At 32.8% G+C, this 19745-nt stretch overlaps 1 protein-coding gene across 4 annotated transcripts in view; it reads left to right on the forward strand.

The window, feature by feature from the left end:
* The first annotated feature begins 256 nt into the window (after positions 1–256).
* The window catches only part of LOC109597115 (uncharacterized), a 35316-nt gene continuing 15827 nt past the window's right edge, over positions 257–19745 (forward strand). For all 4 annotated transcript variants that reach the window (XM_049967084.1, XM_049967086.1, XM_049967085.1 and 1 more), the window contains exons 1-5: positions 257–612; positions 4970–5546; positions 5611–5994; positions 8648–8877; positions 17153–17755. In XM_049967084.1, coding sequence (XP_049823041.1) covers positions 5466–5546; positions 5611–5994; positions 8648–8877; positions 17153–17755 — 1298 coding nt within the window. In that variant the 5' untranslated portion in view covers positions 257–612; positions 4970–5465. The remainder of the gene's footprint in view (positions 613–4969; positions 5547–5610; positions 5995–8647; positions 8878–17152; positions 17756–19745) is intronic.

The following is a 19745-nucleotide window of genomic DNA, read 5'->3' on the forward strand; positions in this document are numbered from 1 at the left end:
AGGAAGAGTGTTGAGGACCGGAGCGGTCCGATGGCCGTATTAATCCACTAGTCCCGAACAAAAGCGGCGTAAAGAAAGAGGCGAAACCGGCGGCGGCAGCGGCAGCGGCGGCGGCGGTGGCGGCGGCGACATGGGATGGGTCCCATCGATTCGGCGTTTGCGCGCGCGCACCGCCCGAATTTTCCTTTCGCTGACCGGTTTTCCGTCACTCCGCAGGCACACGAGTGACGGGCATGCCTCGACCGGATCTCGGCACATCGGTCGCATCACATATCTGCTGCCTTGTGGCGGACCACCGACCACGGTACGGTATGATGTGAGTGGACCTCGAGTTTTATTCCTGTCCCCCCCAAATCAGAAAGTTTTCGTCGATTTTTTCGTCCCCATCCATAGGAAAAATAAAAAATAGAAAATTCCCACGTTCGTTTCTGAGGACGCGCGTGTTCGTGCCCCCCGGCGGATCGGTCTTTTTGTTGTTGTCGGCTTCGGTTCTTGGATGACAGTGGTTCGTTTGGTAAACTGTACGTGAGTTGGAACTGTTCAACCAATTTTTGGCAGTGTTTCGGGGAACATTATGACGGATTTTTATGTATAAACTATCGCACGTTTAAGGTAAGCAAGAGCCGACGTTATTAAATTAAAACACCACCACCATGACTGAACTGACAACACAACATTTAACAAACAAATCATCAATCAAAGTTCCAAGACACCCAACATTGACGCAAACAAAAAGCCGTGACATGTGGAGTATAACAATGTAGAAGTTGACCGCGCCCCAAAAAACAAAAACACAAGAGATACAGAGAGTTATAACTTTTGTGGCGTCCGAGAAAACCCGGACGATATATAATCCGATTATCGGATTGTAATTGTAGTTACACGGATTCAAATCTTTTTCTTACTCGGTAGTTTCCTCGAGATGCGAAAAGTTCCGCACAGTCTCCTGTGTATTAAGTGGGAAATAAATGTCTTTTGTGAAATATCGGTCCAATGTTTTATATTTTACTTTTAGCAAGTTTCCCGACAGTTGTAATCGCATCAATTTATATTTTTGATCAAAGAAATAGTTTCAGATTTGTGTGGGAAGTTGTTGGTGAACGGCACCGGTAACTTATCGATAAAGTTTTACGAGTTGATTAATTATTGCGAGGCGTTAAATTCGTTAAATTTATCGAATCAATTATTTATGTCTAGTTAATTTTTCATTCAGGACTACTGACCCAATTAAATTTGTATTTTCATTGTATTAATGTATCAAATGGTTCGTTCATTCGGGATTTATTTATGATTTTCACGGACATTATGTTTTTTTGTTATATTCTTTTGTTTTACTTTCATAAAATAATTTTAATTGAAATTATTTTAACGTCATAATTTTGAAAATCAAAAGTTTTTTCTCGCAATTAAATTACACACAATTAGTAATAAAAAGTAATAAATAAAATATATAAAAGTCAAAATTAATGAAAATTATAAAAATTTGTTATAAAATTACTTAAAATGTTTCAAAAATCAATAAATTCAAATCGTTATTTTAAAAATATTAAAAAGTCATGAAAGTAATAGTTTTTGTGGATTAAGAATAAATATCAAAATTCATATTGTTTTGTTGTGTCCACTCTTACATAGATGGCAATCAAATAATTCTTCAGAATTGAAATAATTTATGCTAGAAGTAAGAAGTAAAGTATTTCACTGTTAAAAAATACTATATAAAAGTCAAAATTAATAAAAATGATAAAAAATTTGTCATAAGTTTACCTAAAATATTTAAAATACTAATAAATTCAAATCATCTTTTTAAAATATAAAAAACTTGAAAATAAGTATTTTACTATTGTTTTTGTGAATTAAGATTAAAATCAAAATTCATGTTGTATTATTGGATCCACTCTAACAGAGATGGCAACACTTTCATTCTAAGATTGATTGAAATAATTACATTGAAATTATTTTGATATCACAATTTTGCAAATCAAATTTATTTTCAGCAACCAAATAATTTTTCAGAATTGAAATAACTTATGTAGAAGTAAAAAGTAAAGTATTTCACTTTTAAAAAATTCTACATATAAGATAAAATTAATAAAAAATATCTAAAATTTGTTATAAGCTTACTTAAAATGTTTCGAATACTAATAAATTCAAATGATAATTTTAAAAATATAAAAAGTTCATGAAAATAATTATTTTACTATTGTTTTTATGAGTTAAGATTAAATATCAAAATTCATATTGTATTGTAGGGTCTACTTTAACAGAGATGGCAACACTCATTCTGAGATTGATTGAAATAATTAAATTGAAATTATTTTAATATCATGATTTAGGAAATCAAATTTATTTTCAACAGTCAAATTATTCTTTAGAATTGAAATAATTTACAATACAAGTAAAAAGTAATGTATTTCACTTTTACAATATTCTACAGAATATAAAAATTAATAAAAAAAATTAAAAATAATTGTCATAACCTACCTAATCTAAAATGTTTCAGATACTTATAAATTCAAATCATCATTTTAAAAATAAAAAAGGATTATGAAAATAAGTATTTTACTATTGTTTTTGTGAGTTAAATTATATATCAAAATTCATATTATATTGTTGGATCTACTCGAACAGAGATAGCAACACTTTTGTTTTTAGATTGATTAAAATAATTGAATTGAAATTATTTTAATATCATGAATTCAGAAATCAAATATTGGAGGAAAAATAAATTAATACTATAATTATACTATATTATAATATTTTTTTCATTAATTAAATTCTACTAAAAATTGAAATTATTTTAGTAGAAGTAAAAAATAAAAGAGATTGTTGTGCTATTTCTGTAGATGGTAGTATTTTTATTCTGATTTTAATTAAAATAATTGATTTGAAATATTTTAATCTAACTTTCTAAACCAGTAAATAAAAACTTTCCAAATATTGAAAGAGGTATTTTTGCGCCATTTCTGTAGAATGTAATATTTTAATTCTGATTTTAATTAAAATAATTTGATTTGAAATATTTTAATATAATATTCGAAACCAGTAATTAAATACTTCCTAAATATAGAAACATTTTAGAAGAAAAGTTAAAAGATATTGTTTTACCTACTCTTTCATAGATGGCAATATTTTTAATCTAAATTTCATTATAATAATTTTAATTGTATTCATTGTAACGTCATTTCCAAAACCAAATATTTTTGTGGCATTTAAAAGTTACAATGATTTATTGTAGATATAAAGCAAAAAATAGGTATTATTAAACTTAACTTCCAATGTGATAAATGGAGAAAATTATTCAAATAAATAACATGTCTGCAATTGAAAGCATTCACCATCAATTACCCACTACAAAAAATACTTAAATAAATCTTTAAAATTGCCAATTCAGACTGAGAACCTTTAATCACGAATTTCATCGTTCCCATCATTTTTCACACCTAATTCCTAAACAAAATTACCTTAAAATTTAATTAAAAATTACCCGGATCAATTGTGTGTTAATAAACGAAAATTCCGGCTCAGTTTTTTTAATTGAGACTTCACCCCGGACTTTTTCGCCAGCAAACTTGCTAATGAAATTTACTCGGTCTTAATTACCGCCGTCGAAACTCCTTCACTGACTGCAGAATGTCTATTTTTAAAAAGGAAACAACCCGATATGAATCGCAGCTCGGGTCTTAATTATGGAATGCTGAATGGAAAAGCGAACTCGGAAACGGGACAGATTGCAACTGGGAAAATTATGTAAATTATGTCCGAGCCCGGGATAAAATCTAGACGGTCGCCATAACGTTTATTTCACGTAACCCGAAAAGGGTCAAACTCGATTTATCTCATAAAAGAAACGTTTCTGTTACAAATCAGTGTGTTTGTTTTATTGTCGCAACGGGGTTTAAACAACCATCGATTCCCCCCATAATGGGCGTGGATTAAAACGAAAGCTTTTTTTGATAATTAAAAAGTTCCGAGTCTCGGATATTATTGCAGTTTGAAAGGGGGAAAGGATTTTTTAATAGCCCCAGTCATAACCCAGAAATGTTTCTTTCATTACGAAAGTAATTATTAAAATTTACGGCCCCGCCTAATGGTAATTACCCCAACGGAACGGTCAAACTTTCAGCCACCCCGCAAAAATTAAAAAACCATCCGGAGATCGATGCCGATAACAATGGACCGTACTAAAGCGCAATAGGCTAAGATAAAGTCGACATTGAACTTTATCTACGTCAACTCGAATTAATTTCTGTCAAATCCAGAGGCGCGTAAAGACAATTTTTGTCCGAGATCAGTAAACACGACGTTTACGTCGTGTTCCCGCACCACCCCGAAACTGGGGCTGAATTTGAATTGATTTTATCTCCGAGTCCCCGAGGAGGGATGCTGCGAGATCGAATTATCTCGCCACGAAAAATCTGTGCCACAAACGTCTCGTGCCCCAAATTTTTACTATATTTATTGATGTTGGTCAGTAGTTTTGGGATAAGTCATTTTTGCAAAAGTTTTTTTTGTTAATTTTACACTTGGACGGACAACTTCTGGGGCAAAGTTTGTGGAGTTCGTCGGCATTTTTATTGTTGGAGTTTGTTCGAAAATTATATAGTTGCATCAGTGTGCGAAGTTAATAAAACGTCCGGAGGAAAAAATGTTCCAGTTAAAATACAACAAAGGCCCGTAATAAACGTCCTGGTGGATTGTGGCTGGAATTTCTGTGGACCCTAACAGGGGATTAAATGGACCTAATACAATACAATTAATTGTATGAGGCAAATTAAATATAAATGAGGGTTTTCCTGAATCTGCTGTGGAAACATTAAAATCCACTTATTGTTTGAAATGATTCCGGCATAACTGGAGAACACAGATTATGACGCAAAATTGTTTATTTGTGCTTTCAAACTCTGAAACGAGTGAATTTCAAGATTTACAATTGACTAACGTCCTTTATGACATTTTTGTTTGTTTACAGATGGTGAAACTAGAGATAAGCGACCTCTTCCAGGGAACATGATTCGTCTCAAATGGAACAAACCCAAATATAATAAAGTAAAATTTAAATAACATACCTATAAGCCTTAATTAGCCGTAACTAAAGCAATAATAAAAACTCTAAACAAATCATATTTATCTAAACAAAAAAAGCAAGCAAATTTAAAAAATAAATCCAGGCAGAAGACTTAGACTGACCACAAAAATAGGAAGTGCCATAAGATGTCAAAGTCGTTGATCCTGATAATCGACCTGGACACGATAATGACAAGCGCTGTTGCGGGCGGCGCCCGCCCTTCCGCCAGACGCTCGGTGCGGGCATGACCCGGCGACGCCGCTGTCGCCACCGCTGCTGAGATCCGCCGCCGCCACATTCCCCACTGTTATCGTTACAACTGCTCGCACGCCAACCATAACTTTTCGGTAGACCCCCAGCCCGCAAGAACATCGCCCCGAGGACGAATCGATAAGTGAAGATGATCCTGAACTTCAGAGAAGACGCATGCTGCAAGTTGATCCTCGTCCAGTTCGCGCTGCTCCTCATCCAAGTGAAATGCGTAAGCCCTCACTCATTTTAATTAAAACCACCACAGTACCAAACACCAGAGTCTGTTGTTGCAGGAAGGACACCAGTCGGGCGCCGCATACCGCTCGAAAATGTACCTTGCGATCGCGGCGTCGGGCGGCAACCCAGTTTACGGACGCGCCTTCAATCGCACCCTTAGCAACATCACCCAGTCGTACCTGGCCGGCCGGCGCGGCTCCCTCACGTTCAACGTCACCCTCGAGACTCTGGCCATCGACTTGCCGGAGAACGGCAGCTTCAGCGCCGATTTACTGGAAACGGTTTGTCGCAGGTTCCAGGGCAAGCACGTGGTGGCGATCCTGGTCATCGGGGCGTCGCCCGCCTCGTTCACCGTCGCCCTGGCCTCGGCCACTTGTCGCGTGCCCGTCCTCTGGGCCAGAGGACCTGAGGAGGACTTCATTCCCACCTTCGGAGCCGTTGTGAGTATCTAATAATTATACTGCGCAACACCCAGATGTAATTCATTTATTCCAAATTTTTTTCTAGAAATATACTAACCTATTAGTGAATAATAATTGAATAAATTAAACAAAAAACTTAAAGCATTAATTCTCAGAAGCCAATAATGGGTCGAACCCCTGTTTGATCAAGGTACTCATTGATGCGTCGGGGCATCGATCTAATGAGATTATCGACATTTTCTTGTGGTATCTCATCCCACATGAACTGAATCTGATGTCTTAGTTCATTAAGAGTCGGTGGAGGGCGCTGTAATTCCTTAAGCGTCATCCCATCATATCCCTCACATTTTCGATTGAAGAAAGGTCTCAAGATCTGTGTAGCTAAGGCAGTAAATTCACATGGGAGACTTCCAGGAAGTTTGATGTATTCCTGCCAATATGTAGACGGGCAATATCTTGCTGAAAAATTAGTCAGAGATGTCTACGTATGTAGGGATGAAAATAAGGCTCCAAACCGTCATCCTCATATCGTTGGTACGTTATATTGCCACTAATAAAGACTGAAGGTGACCTGCTACTATAAACAATAGCACTCCGTACCATTCAACTCATAGTTTTATGACATTACATAGCAAAGCGAGGGTCACCCCTTTCTCCACATCACCGTCTTACTAACATATGACCATCGTGTATGTAAAAGCAAAAGCGTAATTCATCACTAAACACAATTTTTTGGATTATTTAGATTTTTTAGATTCTTTAAATTCTTTAGATTCTTTAGATTATTTAGATTCTTTAGATTCTTTAGATTCTTTAGATTCTTTAGATTCTTTAGATTCTTTAGATTCTTTAGATTCTTTAGATTCTTTAGATTCTTTAGATTCTTTAGATTCTTTAGATTCTTTAGATTCTTTAGATTCTTTAGATTCTTTAGATTCTTTAGATTCTTTAGATTCTTTAGATTCTTTAGATTCTTTAGATTCTTTAGATTCTTTAGATTCTTTAGATTCTTTAGATTCTTTAGATTCTTTAGATTCTTTAGATTCTTTAGATTCTTTAGATTCTTTAGATTCTTTAGATTCTTTAGATTCTTTAGATTCTTTAGATTCTTTAGATTCTTTAGATTCTTTAGATTCTTTAGATTCTTTAGATTCTTTAGATTCTTTAGATTCTTTAGATTCTTTAGATTCTTTAGATTCTTTAGATTCTTTAGATTCTTTAGATTCTTTAGATTCTTTAGATTCTTTAGATTCTTTCTTTAGATTCTTTAGATTCTTTAGATTCTTTAGATTCTTTAGATTCTTTAGATTCTTTAGATTCTTTAGATTCTTTAGATTCTTTAGATTCTTTAGATTCTTTAGATTCTTTAGATTCTTTAGATTCTTTAGATTCTTTAGATTCTTTAGATTCTTTAGATTCTTTAGATTCTTTAGATTCTTTAGATTCTTTAGATTCTTTAGATTCTTTAGATTCTTTAGATTCTTTAGATTCTTTAGATTCTTTAGATTCCATTGACGTTGACGTTCATACACCAGTCACTACGTTGGTTTGGTAGTAGAAGTAAGTCCAAAAATGGGCGATAAATCCGTAGCTCAGAGGGTCTTATACTGAGGTAAACAGATCGAATATCAATTGGTCTAAATTCATCAGCCATCATCCGCGTCGAACTCATCCTGTCTCTTAGGGCCAATAATCAAAGATGACGGTCTTGTGGCTCTGCGGTAGCTCTGAGTCTTCCGGAACCCCTTGCTCTACCTCTTCTGCCCTCTTCATTCCACTGTTTACTGTTTGAATACCTTAAAGATATGAAGAAAAAAGAACAAAAAACCGACAATACGTTTTTCGATTGATATCAAATTTTAATCCTTTCTTGCGTTTTTTTACAATTAGTATAAATAATTTGAGGTTATTGTCCAACTTACGGGGAAATTAATAATTGACTGGAATTGTTTTAAAAGCCTAGCATCAATAAGGGAGGATTTTTCAAGGCACTCGAAGCGCCACCGAACGTTTCAGGAGCCTGATTCAGCAAGTCTGATGAATAGATGTTTACAAGTTTCACTCTTAATGCACGGAAAATCAATCTAAGCCCCTCAGTTTCCTCCACGGCCCCCAAAAAACAACGAGTCCTACTTTCAGTCGTCGGACAATTGACGTTATGAGGTTTTGCGGGTATTGTGTTGCCTTTACAGTTTTTAATTAAAGGTCTGAACTCCCGCAGGATAAATCCGATTAGAAGTTTTTGAATGCGGCGTTATTCCGGCCAATAAAGTTGCAGCTGAGGATGACGTTCACAAAACGAGTAGTTTTCGGTGGCTCGTCGATTTGTTTACAGTAATTCGGGTTAAGTGGAATACAACAAAGCTTTTTTTTGTCCGGCTACTTTTTCCGACTATAAATTCCGTTGTTTGTGGGGAGTTTAATTGGAGGAAAGTTGGACGAACTATATGCATTGTTTTAACTATGCAAATACATTCGTGAAGTTTACTCTAATTAGGGCATTATCTAATTGGAGTAGATTCGAAAATTATTCTCCTTTCTTTCAACTAGGATAATTCAATTGCGAGGAAAGTTAGGCAATGCAAATACTTTTGGCAAGTTTGTTCAACATAAAACGTTATATCTAATTAAAAAGAAGAAGCTTAAGAAAAGTATTCTCTTTTTTTTCAAGCAGGAGTCCCGCGGTTTGGAGGTGCACCTGGCGCCGACGAGTCGCGAGGTGGTGGCGGCAATCAGAGGGCTGCTGCTGCAGGCACACTGGCACACGTTCACGGTGATGGCGGACGCCGCCTCGGCCACGGCGCTCCGCCGCCCCGAGCTGTGGCGGGCGCTGGACGCCGCCCCCCTGCATCCCACCCTGGTGACCTTGCCCAATCCCGTACGGCCCCAGTCCCTCTTCAGGTAAGGCTTCCATTAAGTTTTATTAATCACCGTCTGCAAGTGGAAGTGCGGAAGTTTCGCGGTGGTCGTTGGAAGTTTTCAAATCAAATTTTTCAATCCGGAATCGGTTTACCTGCCGACAATCCGGTCGTCCAACTTGCAATATCCGAAATATCCGATCCGGTTATTGGACTTCCCGACCTCGGGGAAACTTTCATCGATACACTACGTGATTTTCGCTGAACTTCTCTCGCAACTTTCGCAGTCCATTAATCACTTGGAATCCGATCGGATGATCGTATTCACCCTCGCGGCGCATCGGTGAAAAATACTCGGCCGTCCGACTTAAATATATAGCCGGAAAGCCGCGCTTAATGAAACAACAAAAAAACGGACAAACAAATAATTGCTGGAATTTGGCCCGTGCACGAAATTGCGGAAGTCCGTGTAGTAAAGTGTGCCACGAACGTAATGGCAATAATTAATATGGAACAGTCCAATTAGAGTGGTGTTTACAACTCGACGCTGAAATCGGTGCCAACTTAATTGTCGGCGACTGTGGAAGAGGGAAAAGTTGTCGATGGTCGGGAGTGGAAAGTTGTTTGTTCGATGAAAGCCATTAAATAACCCGCCAACGAAATACCAATATTTACCCACTTTAAATTCGATAAATTACATTGGGGGGTAATTGATTTAAGCGCTTGTGAAGGATGTTACGAAAAGGGAAGCCAAAAATGTCTTCCATTATGGGCAAGAAAATGAAATAGGCAAACATAAATATTATTTTTCATGTATTTTTTATTGAATGTGTACAACATCATTTTAGGGAAATAATACAGGACAATGGTGAAAGATTTTTTTTTAAATTTAATAAAAAAATTATGACAAACAAGGAAAAATTGTTTGTTATGCTTTCAAATTTTACTGTACTTTGTTGTTTTATTTAAATATATCAACGTTTACAATTGGTAAACTAATTCTACCTATCTATCATTTTTAATATTTTTAATGCCTTGCCATTAAATGAAAAATAAAATTAACAGATATAAATTTTTAGGAATTTCTAAATAAACAAAATAAACAATAAAATTACAAGATTTTAAAGAGAAAGCTAATTTAAGTTCTTTAAGTTTTTCTTTAAAATAACCTTTCTTTAATTGGCATTATAATCAAATAGTACCTATTAAAAATGGATCTAACAGTGGATAAAATAAATTACTTTTAATGTAATCAACTTATTCTTTATGAATTTGTTTAATAGTAACTAATTATTGGATTGGTTGCGCATTCGCCATTTTAACAACTGTTGTAAAAATGGTGGATGCGAAACAAAAAACTTAATTAAAATATTCAAATGAATAAGAATAGGATAAGATATTTGAAAAAGGAAAATTAATTGCCTTTTAGATGTAGTTGTAATCATACAATTTGTTTGCTCATTCACGATGTTTAAACATTTATTAAACATCAAAATCATGTTTTTTATAGTATTTTAAAGGTTACTTTACTGATTAATTAAAAAAAAAATTAAATGGTACCTGTTACAAATGGATTTAATAGCAGATAAAATAAATTACTTTTAATATAATCAAATTATTCTTAGAATTTGTTTAACAGTAATTAATTATTCGATTGCTGCGCATTCGCCATTTTTAACAACATTTGTAAAAATGGTGGATGCGTTCAAAAAACTTAATTAAAATATTCAAATGAATTAGGATAAGATATTTGAAAACATAAAATTAATTACCTTTTGGATGTAGTTGTAATTATACCATTTGCTTGCGCATTAACGTTGTTTAAACATTTATTAAACATCAAAATCATATTTATTTTATATATAAATATAGCGATGTTACGAAAAACGTAAAAATTTACTAAAAATGTAAAAAACTACTAAAATCTCAAAAATTCATTAAAAACGTGAGAAATTACTAAAAACGTAAAGTGACCTAATTCCATACGATCAAATTCCTTACGATCATTTTGCATGCGATTAAAATCCGTACGATCATTTTCCATACGATAAAAATTCGTACGGTCAAAATCCACATGGTCATTTTCCATACGATCAGAATCCATACGATCATTTTCCATACGATCAAAATCCATACGATTAAAATCCATACGATCATTTTCCGTACGACCAAAATCCATACGATCATTTTCCATACGATCTAAATCCATATGATCATTTTCCATAGAACCAAATTCCATACGATCAATCTCCATACACTTAAAATTTAGAGGATAAAATCCATACGATTAAATTTATACTGATTCAATTACATAGTTTCACTTTAATAACTTTTTGGATTTTTATTTTTTACTAATACTAATTTCCTGAAAAATCATTAAAAAAGTAAAAATAAATAATTATAATTCTTCCTGGATTCCCAAAAAATTACACTACATGTACTCTTTGCTGTTTGTACTGTTTTATTTAAATATAGGAAAAGTTCTTTATTCGTGGGTTACATGTTCCGTAAATATGCCGCGAATACAGAAACCGTGAATATGGAATGGTAATTTATATGGGATTATATATAAAAATATCTATTTAATTGAATCAATCAATCAACAAAATATTCATCATTATAATCAATCATTTTAAAACGTGTACTCTTTATTGTTTTTGCAGTTTTATTTAAGTATATAAAATGTTTACAATCAATTTTTAATATTGTATTGCTTTGCCATTAAATAATGAAATAAAATAATCAGATATAACTTCTGAAAATTTCTAAATAAATAGCATTAACAGTAAAAGATTTTAAAGGGAAACGTAATTTACGTTTTTAAAGTTTATCTTTAAAATAACAAAACAACAAAATATTTATCACTATAACAGAGAATTACTATACAACCTTTAAAAATCTGCACAATAACAATAAATAATTGTCTATCAAAAAATATCTGCACTATGTGGTGAATGAGACATTTAACATATTAAACCGTGAAGATTTACGTGCTTCAGTAGATTGTGCAAAGTAACAATGCATTCCATAAAAGGCTCATTTGCATTGAGTGCAAGGCAATTGCCAAACGTCCATTTTTATTAATCTCACATAATTTAAGAGGAATTCATTTGTCTCACTTTTTGATGAAGCTCATTTCATGAAGCTCCTTTTTAAAGGTTCATTCCTCATAGCTGATAATTTTTTCATTGGTGCTTAGAATAGGTTAAGTAAAGTGTGATTAAGTTGTATTAACCTACAATTTCATTTTATCTTTAATTAAAAAGTAAAATACGAATAATATTTCCATCAAGTTTGCCAGTTTCAACCTACTGTCCAGACCAGAAAATATAATTGTAGCAATATGATCAATAAACAATGCATTCCATAAAAGGCTCATTTGCGTTGAGTGCAAGGCAATTGCCAAACGTCCATTTTTATTAATCTCACATAATTTAAGAGGAATTCATTTGTCTCACTTTTTGATGAAGCTCATTTCATGAAGCTCCTTTTTAAAGGTTCATTCCTCATAGCTGATAATTTTTTCATTGGTGCTTAGAATAGGTTAAGTAAAGTGTGATTAAGTTGTATTAACCTACAATTTCATTTTATCTTTAATTAAAAAGTAAAATACGAATAATATTTCCATCAAGTTTGCCAGTTTCAACCTACTGTCCAGACCAGAAAATGTAATCGTAGCAATATGATCAATAAAAGGCTCATTTGCGTTGCGTGCGAGGAGAGAATTGGCAATTGTCAAATTGTTAACAGAATTAACCTCACATAATTAGGGTGAAACCCATTTGTCTAACATTTTGATGAAATTCAACACGTAAAGCCTCTTTATACTGGTTGATTTACTGCAGTTTAATGACTGGCCCATTTCAAAACAGGTTGGAGGACGTTATATACGCTTATATTTTTCATTTTTACATGTTTCAGGATGATCTCGATGTTGTTAATCTTGAATGTACTAATAATCAATTAAACCAAAAAATGTACCGTTACTGTAAATTGATTTTTGGATCCATAAAGTAAATTTGCACAAATTGCAGCACTTGAATATACTATTTATAATATAAAATGTTTCAAATACCATATAGAGAAACGTAGTATGGCCAGATGGACCATAAAATTGCTTTATAATAATATACCGATTGGAAAGTCTTTAATCCTACTGAATTTTGAGAGAGATATCATGTATGACAGAGACAGTAAAAGACTCCCACTACGAAGTAAATTGGCTGACATTTACTGTCCCTGTCGTGCTTGATGTCTCTCTTACAATTCAGTAGGATCAAACAGTTTTCGATTGGTATAGGTACAGTAATACACAAAAATCTTAAAATATGGCATGAACATTTGATGAAATAATTAATGAACCAAAACCGTAAATGAATTTGTGCTATATTTAAATTAAATTTCATGTTAAAACAGCAATAAACAACCAGTAAAGTTAAATCACAGTTTCAGTGCATTACAACATGTAAAACCAGTTAAAAAAGGACACCTTTGAGCCAAAACGGTGAACAACAAACTAGAAAACATCGCACCATCCCGTGTAAAACGTTAAAACATGCGTGAAAAACGGCGAATTTGGCAAATTCGATGAAAGTTATTGCGCGTGTTGCAAAACAAATTCCGCCTAATGCCTACAAATGAGTTGGAGGTGTTGAATATAAAATAATGGGACTGACCTTTTACACCACCCCTTTTTTTTTCAAACCTTCGGTCGGTTCTCCTCTTTCTGCGTCTGTTTCGTCGGTGTTCATTACTCAGCGCCGCAAAAACAATGCGAGTGAATTAAAACTCGGTCCGTTTTAATTTCGGAAAATGGTATTGGATGAAAACAAAAAAAAAACAACGCTTATAGTTGTCGTGCGTTCTCTCAACAAGTTCTAAAATAGAATAGACATCGATTACATAATACATCTTTTACTGCATCTCAACTTTGTATGTATGTATTTCCATCGTCGACATTTTGTGCGTTTTCCGACGAGATAAAAGCATTTCCCGGTATTAAAAATATGAAATATGAAAATCTCGGAGAAAAGCACACATAAACGAATAAATACGTTTATCTCAGCCGGTTCAAAGGTCGACTATGTTATTCGCGTTCGACGACGAAAATCATGAACAAAAACGAATCGATGTCGTGTAAGATTCGAAACTGATTTATTCCGTCGCATCGATTCTGACGTTGTTTTTTTGTGTGTTTTTCGTCCGCCCGGTTCATTCTTTTTACTAGTTTCCTGTCGTGTCTCGCAGAGATCGATTTTTAAACTGTTTTATCTCCAGATTCTTATCACTAAAGATGATTTTAAACGAATGAATTGTAAAATTGTACTAATTTATTTCCTCTTCTCTAAACATAAAAAATTGAGGTTAGGTATAGTTAAATTGGTTAGGAACCATTAATTTTGGTTAGATTAAGTAGGGTTAGTAAAAAAAAAGAATATTTTGAAAATGTTTTAGTGGTTAGGATAATTGTACATGACTTTCATATCAAATAGGAGGATTTCTGATATTACAAAAAAAGTCTAGATTTTATAGGTTAGGTTGTGTTACATCGGGTTAGTTTGGGTATTATTACGTTGTATTTGTACGAAAAAGAAAAATGAAACTTCATAATTAAATAACAACAACAATTAATAACTCTAGATTCTTATCACTAAAGATGGCTTTAGTCGAATGAATTGTAAAATTGTTTTAATAATATTTTCCTTCCTTTAAACTTAAAAAAAATTGAGGTTAGGTCAGGTTAAATTGTGTCAGGTTCTATTAAGTTTGGTTAGGATAAACAAAATTAGTAAGAACAATGAATTTTGGTGATATATGGTTGGAAGAATATTGGGAAAAAGTTTTAATGGTTGGGATAAATATATATGACTGCCACACCAGTCCGGCAATAGTCTTCAAATAGCACCATACTCTAAATCTCAAATAAAAAATAATAATAATATAAATTATTTAGGTTAGGCTTTGTTACATCGGGTTAGGTTGGGTATTGTTTCGTTTTATTTTTATGTAAATAAAAAAAACTTGAAAATTATAATAACATTTTAATTTATTCTTCTATTATTATAAATCATAGATATATTTTTTATTTGTATAAAACTCCTTTTTAATTTGTTGAATCGATTCTAGCGGTATTTATGCATTTTTGTGTTGTGTTGTTATCATTAGATTCTGATTCCTGATCACTAAGTGTCATTTTGACAGAATGAATTATAAAATAATTTCTAATTTTGCTTAATTTTTGAAAATTTTAAACATTTATGGTTAGGTTACGTAACGTTAGTTTAGGTTAAGAAAGTTCGGTTAGGATGGGTTAAATTAGGATAAGCTATCTTGTGTTAAGCTGAGTTCAGCATTATTTTATTTTCATTTTATTACTAACTAAAAATATTAATTGAATAATTACATTTCATAAATTATGTATAAGATATATTCTCAGTTAACAAATTAATTGCAATATTTTAAACTTATAATTCCGATTTATTAAATAAATAACTCAAATAGATGACTATTGAATTGTAAAATTGTTTTAATTCATCATAATCTTTTTTAATAAATTATTTGACTCAATTTTTTCGTTTGATAGTTTGAGGTCAAAATTGGGTAAATTAGATTAGTAGGTTAAGTTAGATTAAATTAAGTTGTACTGATTGACAGGTTGGTCTTATTTTTTTAATTACAAAAAGAAATATATAATATTTATAAAATATATAATACAATTGACAATTGAATTGCAAAATTTTAAACTTATAATTGTCTTTTATAAAAAATATGGCTCCAATATACACTGTTGAATTATATAATTGTTTTAATTTATTCTTCCTATTCTAAAAAGTCAAGGTTAAATTAGATTAAATTAGATAGATTGGGTTGTTTTATTTTATTTCCATAATTTTTATTTAAAAAAATAATCATAATCTTTTTTGTATAAATTATTTGACTTAATTTTGATTCCATTGAAACAAAAATTTTAATTTAAGTTGTAATAAGCTAGATTGAGTTGGGTATTATTTCATTTTTTTATTAAAAAATAGTATACGAATAATTGATCTAATTTTTGATAGATTATGTTGTTTAACTTCATAGGATTTTTATTAAAGAATTAATAATAACTTTTTTGTCTAAATTACCTGATACAAATTTTCCTGCAATTTCTGGAAACTTTTGAGGTTAGGTTGGGTAAGATTAAGTTGGGTTAAGTAAAGTTTAAATAAGTTAGAGTACGTTTGTTAAAGTTAGGTTATGTTGTGTTAAGCTGGGTTGAGTATTATTTCATTACAGAATTATATTTTATTATCTGATGCATTCCGTTGGTTATTGTTTAAGTGTCGTCTAAATTATTTTACTCATATTTCCCTCCGATTTTTAGAAACCTTTATTTTTTGAGGCTAAGTAGCGTAAGATTAGGTTAAGTTAAGTAAATTTTGAATAAAATAGGGTAGAATTAATAAAGTTAGGTTAGGTTAAGTTATGTCAAGTTTGATTAAGTTGATTTTTTAATCAAAATTATCTAACCTAATCATTTCAATATATTTTTAGTAAAAAAATTAAATAAATAATGGCCTGATTGTTTTCATATATTCTTTTTATTCAAGAATTTATCAAAAAGTTAATATTAGTTAGGTTAGAAAGGACTTTATTTCATAGTATTAAAAAAATAAAATAAAATAATCACCTATCCAATTAAATATCTGATTCAATTAGTTATTTGCTAACAAATCAAGAAATTTTTGACAGAACAATTAAAATTGCTAAAACTGTAACATGCAAAATCGTCCTCCATTACGACCTATTTATAGAACAGATTTCCCGCAGATAGTTTTTTCCCAGCAATAACAGGGTGAGCATAAATGTAGGTACAGTGAATTGTTTATGGGGTATAATGGAGGAGCGAGGCCGCAAAACAACAAGGGCTGTCGCAAAATTTGACATGCTTTTATATAAATTACCCTTGGCTGTCTCCGCATATCGGGTGACGCGCCCAACGCTAATGAGATGTACGATAGCGTACACTAAAAGCGAATCGACACAGACACGGAACGACACGTGTATTTATGGATGGTGTCGATTAAAATGAGTTAATATGAATGCGTACGTTTGATAAATTTAACGTGGTTTTGGTCCTAATCAGATGCTGCCTCCAATTTATACACTGAAGTGCAATTTGTTGTGTATTAAATTGGCGCAGTTGCTATTTATCGTCGAACATACACAGTACACAGTTAGTTAATTTAAGTTTTTTGATTATTTATGTAACGTACGAGTGATTTATAATAAAAGGTTTCACCCCCTGGTTATTGTTATGTTGTTTCCGCTTCCAGAAAACTGGCGGACATCTCCCGATCGACCAGGGGCGTGGTGGTGTTGCTGAGCGACCGCCAGAGCGCGATCCGCATCCTCGACGACGCCAAGCGCCTGAACATGATGGACGGCCACTTCGTGTGGCTGTGGATCGACACCGCGACGGCGATCAGCATCCGCAACGTCACGCAGGAGGAGAAGGACAAGGAGCGGGAGCGCAAGGACCCCGAGCCGCCTCCCCAGCACCGCGGCCGCCGCGGCATCGCCGACCTGGACGGGGTGCACGTTAATTACTTATTGAAAAACGATTATTATCTTTTGTTCAACCGCGAGGACGTTCAGCAGGACGTGCCGGCGCCGCGACGTCCGCACAAGCGACGCGAACCGGCGGGTGTCGGCGGCGAGCTGCCGGCCGGGCTGCTGAGCCTGAAGCCGGTGCCGATCAAGGTGGACCGGCATCTGGTCAAGGGGGCGGTCAGGCTGTTGGTCGGCACGCTCAGGCTGGTGCTGGACCAGGCGCCCGAGGACGTGCTCAGGTCGGTGCTGGGCGGCAGGATCAACAACGGATGCTGGGCGGACGACGCCGACAAACAACACTCCAACTTCTCCAACCTTTTCGGAAGGTAAGACCGGTTTATTTTTGTCATCACGATTAAATATTAACGGTTAAATCGATTATTGTATCCGAAGCCTGTAACAAAATTACAAATTGGCAATTCACTCGGTTTTATCTTTGGCGAAGCTCCACTTTAATCTGAAAATCAAAAAAAAAAAAAAAAAAAAAGAAAAAAAGCGTACTAGCACTTAACTTTTATGTATCATTTGATGCACTCTACATCTGTTTCGCTTTTGCCTTATTCGAAATTTCCATATGCATTAAATCACACAAATTAAAAGCCGATAGAGAGATAGAGCGATAGAGGCGCACACTTTAATTGGAAACGTTCCCGCAATTATCGATTCGCCGTGTGGGGCGCAAAACGTATGCGATCGAATGTCAACCGTTCCGTTTCCGTAGCACTTTTTCCAGGATAATGGGATAATTGCTCTTCCATGTTCCAACGTTTTACAACGGTTTTTATGGGATTTTATCGATTCATTGTTTTTTTATCTTTTAAACGTAATTTTAAGTTGAAGGTCTTGAAAGTTTGTTCTAAAAAGAATTAATGCTTTTGTTCTCGGTTCTTGCCAACATTTATGGATTAAACTTCAATATTTTCAGTAAAGCTTTTGGTTTTTTTATTTTAACTTTAATCCAAGAAGGAAAAATAAACAGGAAAATATAAAATCTTTAGTTTACTTTAAATTAATTGTTTTATACATTAAAACTAGACACTGGAAAAAGTAATTTAAATTTTTAGGTTAGATATAACTTTAATATAACATATTCTTTTTTAAAATAACAGTTATTCAACAAAATAATCACAATTTTAAACATTTTGCCAAATTTTAGGTTAGGTTTAATTTTAAAAAAAATTTTTAAAAGCCTAGGTTAAATTACGTTAAAGAGGATTAAAGATTAGGCTGTTTTATTTTATTTTTATGATTTGTATTTAAAAAAATAATTATAATCTCTTTTATCTAAATTATTTGACTCAACTTTTCTTCCGATTTTTAAAAATTTCAATTTTTTGAGACTAAGTTGGGTAAGATTAGGTTAAGTTAAGTAAAGTTTGATTAAGTTAGGATAGGTTTGTTAAAGTTAGGTTAAGTTGTGTTAAGCTTGGGTTGGGTATTATTTCATTTTATTTACAATTAAAACAATATTATACAAAAAATTATATTTTATAAATTGTCTGATACATTCAATTGGCTATTTTTGATAGATTAGGTTATTTAACAATATTTTTTTTTTTAAATTATCTGATTCAACATTTTCTCCGATTTTTAAAAACCTTAATTTTTTAATGCTAGGCTGGGTAAGATTAGGTCATGTTATGTAAAGTTTGACACAACCTTTTTTAAAATAACAGTTACTCGACAAAATAATCAACAAATTTTAGTTTAGGTTTAATTTTAAAATAACGTTACCTTTAAAATTATTAAAATAACTGTTATTCAACAACATTTTCTCTATTTTAAACAAAATTTATGTCAGAAACGTTTTGAGTTCTTGACATTGAAGAATCTCAATTTTCATGCCTTCTTTAAAAGTAAATTATTAAAAAAAATGTAATTTGAAAATATATCTGGAGAATATAGCAAATGAGGTACAATTTTCCATTTAAAATTTGAAGTTTATTTTAAGTTTCTAATGAGAGATATAATCTTGTGTTCTCGAAACAAAGTTAGGTTAGGTAGTTTCTGGTTTTGTTAGGTTGATTTGACCCTTTATCTAACTGTTCCCATTTTAATCAAAATTTACTTAATATAATTTCAGTATATTTTTAATAAAAAATTAAATATCTGACACAGACAGTCAACAATTGAGATTTATTCATTTCATTAAATAAATGGCATAGTCAGAAAAAGCATAAAATTATTTTCATAAAACACATAATTTAATATAAAATATTACATAAAAATTTATTCAAATAAATCACATACTAACAACGTAAATTACTGTCAGTTAGGTTAGGTTAAGTTCTGTTAATTTAGGTTACGTTGGTTATT

Source organism: Aethina tumida, chromosome 5, assembly GCF_024364675.1.
Source record: "Aethina tumida isolate Nest 87 chromosome 5, icAetTumi1.1, whole genome shotgun sequence".
In the NCBI taxonomy this organism is placed as follows: domain Eukaryota; kingdom Metazoa; phylum Arthropoda; class Insecta; order Coleoptera; family Nitidulidae; genus Aethina; species Aethina tumida.